At 51.3% G+C, this 8,520-nt stretch overlaps 1 protein-coding gene across 2 annotated transcripts in view; it reads left to right on the forward strand.

Moving 5' to 3' along the window:
- The window catches only part of LOC144221019 (uncharacterized), a 62,161-nt gene extending 55,020 nt beyond the window's left edge, over window positions 1–7,141 (forward strand). For both annotated transcript variants that reach the window (XM_077751403.1, XM_077751401.1), the window contains exon 10: window positions 6,611–7,141. Coding sequence is in view for 1 of the 2 variants with exons in the window: in XM_077751401.1 (XP_077607527.1) it covers window positions 6,611–6,639 (29 nt within the window). In the remaining variant the exon portion in view is untranslated. The remainder of the gene's footprint in view (window positions 1–6,610) is intronic.
- Window positions 7,142–8,520: the final 1,379 nt, after the last annotated feature.

Below are 8,520 nucleotides of genomic sequence, written 5' to 3' on the forward strand. Positions count from 1 at the left end.
GTTCTCCAAGCTTTAAAGTCTTAAGTTCTGGGGGTGCCTGGGTGGCTCAGGCAGTTATGCGTCCGACTTCGGCTCAGGTCATGGTCTCGCAGTTTGTGAGTTTGATCCCCACATCAGGCTCTGCGCTCTCAGCGCAGATAGATTCTCTCTCTCTCTCTCTCTCTCTCTCAAAAATCAACATTTAAAAAAATATTTTAAAAAATAAAGATCTCATTCGCCTTGAAGTCTTTCCTGTGAGAAGTGGGCTCATCCTCTGAAGGATGATCTGCCCTTAGTAGAATCCTACTTTTTCTGATGGGCTTTTTACTTTTTGGTTTTGTTTTCATGTGTATGTGTTTGTATATATATTTATATTGAGGTGTGACTGACATACAAAACAGTTGTTTATATTTATGTGCATATCTTAATGAGTCTAAAGGTAAGTATACGCCCATGAAATCGTCACCATATACAATGCCCTGAACTTCTATCACCTCTAGAAGTTTCCTCCTTCCCTCTTTTTTTGTCTTTTGGGTATGAACGTTGAATAGAAGATCTGCCCTCTTAACAGATTTGTAAGTATACAACACAGTGTTCTTCACTACAGGCTCTGTGCTGCACAGTAAGCCTCCGGGACTTTCTCTTCCTCCCTAAGTGGAACTTTGTTTAAAGGAAACACAGATATGCATAATCCACATTGTATTTACCCAATTGTCCGTTGATGGACATTTAAGTGTTTTGTTTTTTAATGACTTTTTAGCTCTTTTCTTTGGTGGGGCTCCTGTCTCAGATCTCCAGCGAGGGTCCAAGTTGCAGGGGTCAGGGCCCCACTCTCCTTCAGAGTCTCCATGCGTGGTGCTTCTGGCCTTGAACATCAAAGATGTCTGGGAAAGGTAGCCTCTCTTCTCCATTCCCCCGCCTCTGGGGCTGCAGGCGCCCCCACAGCGGTGCCCTCCGTCGCCTTCCTGCCTGCTGCCGGGTGCGGTTTTCCGTAACACTGAGTCCGGGTTAGGGAGGTGGTGAACATCTAATCCAGGCCAAACATATACTTGTGCTTTCCCCCACCCCAAACATACTTAAAACCGTTCGTTGCCTGCAGGAGTGTTTTTCAAATTAGGGACACAGACCCCCTGGGGAGGTCTTTAAAATTGTACCAAGATGACTGTGAGTTCCATGAGGATATTTTGATGTTGTGTTTCAGTTTTAATGATAATCTCGAAGACATTTTTAATATAAGCTTACACTAGATTATCTGGATCACTACCTTATAACTGATCCTGTTGTGCGACTTAAGTGCCTGCATTTCTGTTTGGCTTGCTTTGGTGCCAAGAGAACATCTGAAGTGATAGGGGTTTAACCGTTCATGCAGTGTTTTTCTCAGAGAGAGAGAATCTGTGTGAGCTTCGAGAGGCACTGGGTAATGAGCTAAAGCCAGACTCCCACGTCCAGCTCACAGGGACCTCCATGCACAGGCTCACGTTCTCATCTCTGCCCACATGAATCCTGTGCCATGCATGGTTCCCTCCCTCACCGCCCCACTCCAAGTCTTTAATGTACCTGCTGAATTCCGTCCCACCCTCCCAACTCAACGCTATGTCCATCCTCCCGGAGACGACCTCAGGCACCCCAGAGGGGACCTCTCCTCCCTAGTTTCTGTTCTTCCAGGAATGCCCTTGGTGACGACCTTTATCTCCTTGATGGCATCAAGGGTCCACCTGGCTGTCTCCACAGCAGAATTACAATCCCCTAGGGGCGCCTGGGTGGCTCATGCAGTTAAGCAGCCGACTTCGGCTCAGGTCATGATCTCACAGTTCGTGGGTTCGAGCCCCACGTCAGGCTCTGTGCTGACAGCTCAGAGCCTGGAGCCTGCTTCAGATTCTGTGTCTCCCTCTCTCTCTGACCCTTCCCTGCTCACTCTGTCTCTCTCTCTCTCTCTTTCAGAATTAAATAACATTAAAAAAATTTTTTTAAAAACCCACAATCCCCTAGAAGACAGGACCAAGCTCTCTGCCTCCCTGTGCCTAGAACCCAACAGGTGCTTAACGCACACTGTCACATGGCTTTGGCTGTGCCCAGGAGCTGTGCGGCCACTCCATATCTCCTTTCAGCTCTCTTCCCCGGCAGAGAATCTTGGATCACGTGTCCTGAGGAGCCAGGACATTTGCTAGCATCCTGCCACGCATTAAGTGGAAGCTCAATTAACATTCCGTGATTTCTCTACTCAAGATNTGTTTTTTATTTATTTTTAAGACAGAGCATGCGTGGGGGAGGGGCAGAGAGACGAAGACAGAATACAAGGCAGCGTCTGGATTCTGCTGACAGTGCAGAGCCTGACTCGGGGCTTGAACCCACAAACCATGAGATCATTACCTGAGCCAAAGTCAGAGGTTTAACCGACTGAGCCACCCAGGCGCCCCTGTGGGACTCACCTTTAAAGGCTTGTGGATACACAGGTACATATTTCCAAGTTGTATCTTCACAGAGAGGACGGGTGTGATCCCCTGGCTGTGAAGGCACTGCTCTCTGGAACTGTGTCAGAAAGGATGTGCTTTGGGGCGCCTGGGTGGCTTAGTCGGTTAAGCGTCCGACTTTCGCTTAGGTCATGATCTCGCGGTTCGCGGGTTCGAGCCCCGCGTCGGGCTCTGTGCTGACTGCCAGCTCGGAGCCTGGAGCCTGTTCCGGAGTCTGTGACTCCCTCTCTCTCTGACCCTCCCCTGCTCACACTGACTCTCTCTCTCCTAGAAATAAATAAAACATAAAAAAAAAAAAAGAAAGGATGTGCTTTGCTGTGCAACTTCATCTTGTCACCTGGACACAAACAGAAGTGGGAGAGCAGTGGAGACCATCGGCTTTATTGTTAAACTTGAATGTGAGACCCACACAACTGTCCTGCAAAGCTTCCTCAGAGGCCAAAATGCATGTCAATAGCCAGGAATTCCAAATCAGCCTCACTGTCACCACCTTGGCTTCTCTTTTATAGTCAAATTCAAAGGAGTTGATCTATTCCTTTTTGTTTCTGTCCTAATTTTCCCTGTTTCAGTTTTTTATTTTCATTAAAAAAAATTTTTTTACGCGTATTTTTGAGAGCAAGAGAGAGCGTGCGTGAGCAGGGGCAGAGAGAGGGAGAGAGAGAATCCCAAGCAGGATCCCCACTGTCCGCGTGAAGCCCGATGCGGGGCTCAAACTCACAAACTGTGAGATCACGAACTGAGCCGAAACTAAGAGTCACTTAACTGACTGAACCACCCAGGTGCACCCTGTTGTGTGTTTTTTTTGTTTTTTTGTTTTTTAAATGTTTTATTTATTTCTGAGAGAGAGACAGCCTGAGAAGGGGAGGGCCAGAGAGACAGTGAGACACAGAATCCGAAACAGGCTCCAGGCTGAGCTAGCTGTCAGCACAGAGCCCAATGCGGGGCTCAAACCCACGAACTGTGAGATCATGACCTGAGCCGAAGTCGGACGCTCAACCAACTGAACCACCCAGACGCCCCCACCCTGTTGTGTTTTAACTGGAAATAAAATTCACAGAAAAATCTGCACCTGGTAAAAAATGGTTCCGAATGAAAACTACATCCTCCCTCCTTCCCCAGACCCTAGTCTTCCTCCCCAGGTCACCCGATGGTCCGAGTTGTGGGTATGTGTTCTTCTAGAAATAGTCTGTGCACACATATAGCTGTGCCTTTACTGTTTTTTTTAGGAATAAGAGTGTCCTATTGCACTGTTCTGTGCTTTTTCATGTAACAGTACAAAGGTTTTCATTTTTTCCACCTTCCGAAGGGTATTTGGCATTTATACATCAGTGGTGACAGGGCCGGTGACTATATGATTGAACAGGCCGTTTCTCCTAATGTCTAGAGGGCAGTTATTTTCCAGCCAGCTGCCAATCCTCTCTGATAAAGTTCTGCAAAAGTTAGATAAACCATCACCTCTGCCTCCTACCCATCACTGAATGCAGACCAAAGCTGGAGCAGAGCATGGTGGGCCATGGCATTTTAAGATAGATTATGGTGGCTTGGCTGACGAGCTGTGGGTCACTGAAGGGAGGCAGTGTCTGTTCTGGGCCCCAGTTTCCTCTTTTTTAAAATGCAGATTTATAGGATCTCAGGCAAGTGTTACAAGGTCAACGCCTTGTCTCCTTCCCCACTGTATCCCCCGCTTCTAGAAGGCCCCAGGAACACGGAGAGCCGATGAACACCTGCACCCTTCCAGCTCCAATGCTTCTCTGTGTCATCTCCACCAGCCGCGGAGTCTTCGGCAAGTCCTTCACCTGGACTCTGCCAGGATAGTGGCCCCTACCCTCGCGGAGTTCACGGTCACTGACAGATCCAGGAGAGGAGGCCTCCTCAGTCCATTCTGCTCTTCCACAGCAGCAAGCTGGCTAGTTTATGTATCTTCATTGTTTGTTTGCTGAGTGGCCCATTCTGATGCCAGAGGAGGCGCCTGGTTGGTGTCGCCCTGCAGCCGTCAGACCTCAATACCAAACCCTCGAGGGCCAAGGACAGCTGCTAATTACGTATAAAGATGGTGCTAAGTGCTTACACGTATCATTTCATTTAATCCCCACACTCTCAGGAGTGGGTACATGTTTTCATCTCAGAGAGGTTAGGTCAGTTGGGCAAGGTCACACAGCTCAACAGCAGAACTGCAAACCCCCCGTGTCACTCCTGTGCCGTGGGAAGGGAGCCTTTGCGAGAGGCTGGATTCACTTCTCCTTTGGGCTTTACGTGCAAGTTATAGTGCCTGACCAGGGGCCAGTCCCTTCTCTGGTCTGCAGTTTCCCCACTTGAACAGGGAAGATAGCATCTCTAAGACTCTCCGAGCTCTTCATGTTTGAATTCTGGCGCGTTTGAGTTATTTTGATGTCAGGAGACCCGTCCGTGGCGTATTGAAAGGGTTTTAACTGAAGGGCATCTCTTGAAGGGACGAGTTACTGAGATGTGGGGACCCAGTATAGCATAGTGAGGGCTCGGGGAGTAGGAACACACAAAGCCATTACTGCCACACAGCCTGGAGAGTCCAGGAGAGGCAGTGTAGTTAATGGAGCTCAGCCGAAGCTGGAGCAGCGGGAGAGAAATGGCTGGGGGCTGTGACCCTCAGGAGAGAGGCCACCGCTGTCAGAATCCAGAGGGGGCCCCTGGCCATGCCACCCAGCTCGGCGTGTCTGCTCCGCACCGCACACCTAGGAATGGCGGCTGGGCGTTTGGCCATCCGGGGGAGGGGTGCAGAGCTCACTCCCAGGGCTCAGAGCAGGCTGGCGTGTGTAGGAGCCAAGCGGAGAATAACCGACTCAGGGATTTTGCTGGACTCAACGGCCTGACCTGTGAGGGAGGGGTGCAGCTACAGTGGCAGGCACCTGCTGAATGGGGCTGGAGTAGTAAGAACCCCCTCCCCCCCGCTGCCCACCATAGGACTGAGAAAGCAGCAGACACCCCACGTCCCAGGCTTTTCTTTTCAGAACAGGCCAAGAAGCAAGCAGGCTCAGTCCTCTGATTCAGGTGGGTAGTTCTGATGTTTCTGAGTCACATTCAACGTTTCCTGGGATCCTTTTTCTTCCTGATGCATTTGGTGGAATGACTACTGCATCTAGAAATAAATGTCCGTGCTCATTGAGAATTCATCTTAGGCTCTCCATTCTAGGGAGAAAAGGATTCTGGGCCAAACACTCAAGCGAGAGGGGTCAGTAGAGAAGAGAAATAACGACCGTCTCGGGTCGGGTCAGGGGCACGATTTGGGATTGTTAGCCCAGGAGGACTTGGTGAATGGTTTCTGGGAGCTATCACTTTCTGGTACAGACCCTGTTTGCCTGCCTTTGGTGTCTCTTATTATACTGGGACCCAGGCATTGCTTCAAGGTCCACCTGGAAGCAATCCCCAGCGCTGCGGGCTCCCCCCACCCCCTCAGCCCCACGTGTGGGCTGCACGGCGCATCACTACCAGCTGGGCGGCTGGGCGGTGAGTGTTGTGCCCATTCCAACATGGTTGTTTCCAGACATGTAGAGGGCACGCGGGGAGCTCCGAGCGGCAACTCTCCCTACTCGGGAAGGGAGGATCAATCGTCAGAGTGCCTGGTAACTAATCTTCAGTGCCTATTAGGAGCTTTAAAAACACTGCACTTTAGGGGCGCCTGGGTGGCTCAGTCAGTTATCGGGCTCTTGATTTCTGCTTAGGTCATGATCTCAGGGATGGTGAGATTGAGCTGACACCGTGGAGCTTGCTAGGGATTCTGTGTGTGTGTCTCTCTCCCCCTCCCCTGCTCACGCTCTGTCTCTGTCTCTCAGGAAGGGAGGGAGGGAGGAAGGAAGGGAGGAAGTGAGAGAAGGATGGACCCTCGCCAAAAAAACAAAACAAAACCAACTCAAATTGACTGAATGGGAACTTATTAGCTCCTGTGATTAAAGAGTAAAGAAGAGGGGCGCCTGGGTGGCTCAGTCGGTTAAGCGACTGCCTTCGGCTCAGGTCATGATCTCACGGTTCCTGGGTTCAGGCCCCACGTTGGGCTCTGTGCTGACTGCCAGCTCAGGGCCTGGAGCGTGTTTCAGATTCTGTGTCTCCCTCTCTCTCTGACCCACCCCTGCTCACGCTGTCTCTCTCTCTCTGTCAGAAATAAAATTTTTTTTTTTTTAATTTTAAAGAGAAAAGAAAAAAGAAGAAGCGGCATTAGGCACAGCTGGATCCAGGGCCTCGCGTGCTGCTCTGTGCTCGTCTCTTCCTGGCAAAATGCCCGGCGGCCGGCAGCTCCCAGACCTTCCCCTTAACCACCAGCGAATGAGGAGGCCTCTCCGCGAGAATTGACAGCGTCCAGATCGGAGTCTCGGGCTCTGACTGGGTCACATGCTCCCTGCGGACCCAATCACTGTGGCCAGAGGGATGAAGATGCTGATTGGTCAGGCCTCAGTCACATGACCTCCCTCGCGCTGGGGAACAAGGCCTCCCGCGCCTGTGTCACGCTGGGAGGCAGGAGGGGCTCCCTGGGATTTGGATTCTGTCATGGTTTGGGGTATTTTTTGGCCAGAAGAAGGGTGTATATTGGGTGACAGACTGCAAAGCCCATGCCTTGCTCACAGTGTCACATGAAAAAGTGAGATGCCAAACAGATGACCCGCTCTGGGAGAATGGCTTAAATTGTGGCTTATTCATGAGATGGAATATTAGGCAGCCATTAAAACACGTTCGAATTAAATTTGTGGTGTGAATTTAATGATAGTATTTATGCTAAAATGCTTTGAACAAATAGGTTACAGTGTACGTAAGCAGTACGCTTTCAACCATGTAAAATATTTATGCTTTGAAAACTGCTGAAAGAAAACCTACAGAAATGTTCATAGTAATTATGTCATAGCGATATGTGTGAATTTCATTCTGTATATTTTCTTATTTCTTTCCTTCTCTCTCTCTTTTCTTTTTAATTTCAAAGTGTTCATTATATGCATGCCTAAGAAGCAAACATTAACTTTTAAAATCCGAGCTGCAAGATGACTTCCACTTGGCCGCCGAGTGGCTGAGCTGTAGCCAGGTGGGGATGACAGTGGGGGGTAAGTAGAGACAGGGGTGGGGGTGGCACGGGGTAAAGAGGAGGGAGGCAGCTCTGCCAAGTCCACAGTTTTAAACCTTGAAGGAAGCGGCTCGCAGGTTTTGGCCCAGTTGGAAACGATCTGTGGGAGGTGGGCTTGGGGTTGGAGGTAGCTCTTCTTCCCTTACCAGGCGGACAGAGGAGCCTCGGTTCTTAAGACCTTTGTCCGTTCATTTGTCCGTTCCTTTACTGCCCGTTAATTCAGTAGCTGAGTGCGTGTGAGTGCCAGGAGGTGCGGCAGGCTACCAAGCATGTCCTTGTCCCCCTGAAGCTCGCAGCCCTGCGTGAGGACATGCATGCACGCAGATGGCTTACCGCTGCCTTACCATGTACCGGGGGCCTGGCTGACACGTGGTCACTGGCAGAAGGGCTTTTGAGAGGAAGCCAGCGCATGGTGAGGACACAGCAGCTCGTGCGGAGGGAGGGACGGTGGGGCCCCTGCCCGTGAGCAGAGCTCCGGCTGGGATCACGCCTGGCATGAGAGGCAATGAGCCTGGGTGCCCTGGCTCTGAGCGAGGGGCTGCGGTTACCAGGCCCAAGACGAGAAGTGAGCGCCAGGCAGGGGGCCAGACAGTGCAGGGTGGGATGCTGGGGAGCCCAGACAAAGCGGAGGGGGCACAGGGGCCCAAGGAGGCGGCTGGCCCCTGCTCAGAGCAGGTGAGGCAGAGCACAGCCCGGTTAGAGGAGAATGGCCTCGCGCTCAGGGTAAGGCCTCATCAGGGTAAGGCAGCAGAGGCGCGTGAGCTCTGGCCTGCGCCAGCTCCAGTGTCCTCATCTGGAAAAGAGCGGGGGTCCTCCTTGGGAGGAGATGAGTGCTGGTGAGCTGACGCGCCTGCGCTGGAGGCAGGTAGACAGTCCACACACGGTTCTCAGGGGGCAGGCGGGAAGCGCGAGTGTGACCAATTCCCAGCCGCCCTTGGAGTCATACCAGGAGGAGGTCCGTGTGGCGGGTGTTATTTTCTAAAGAGAGCC

Source organism: Crocuta crocuta, unplaced genomic scaffold (assembly GCF_008692635.1).
Source record: "Crocuta crocuta isolate KB4526 unplaced genomic scaffold, BGI_CrCroc_1.0 scaffold124, whole genome shotgun sequence".
Taxonomy (NCBI): Eukaryota; Metazoa; Chordata; class Mammalia; order Carnivora; family Hyaenidae; genus Crocuta; species Crocuta crocuta.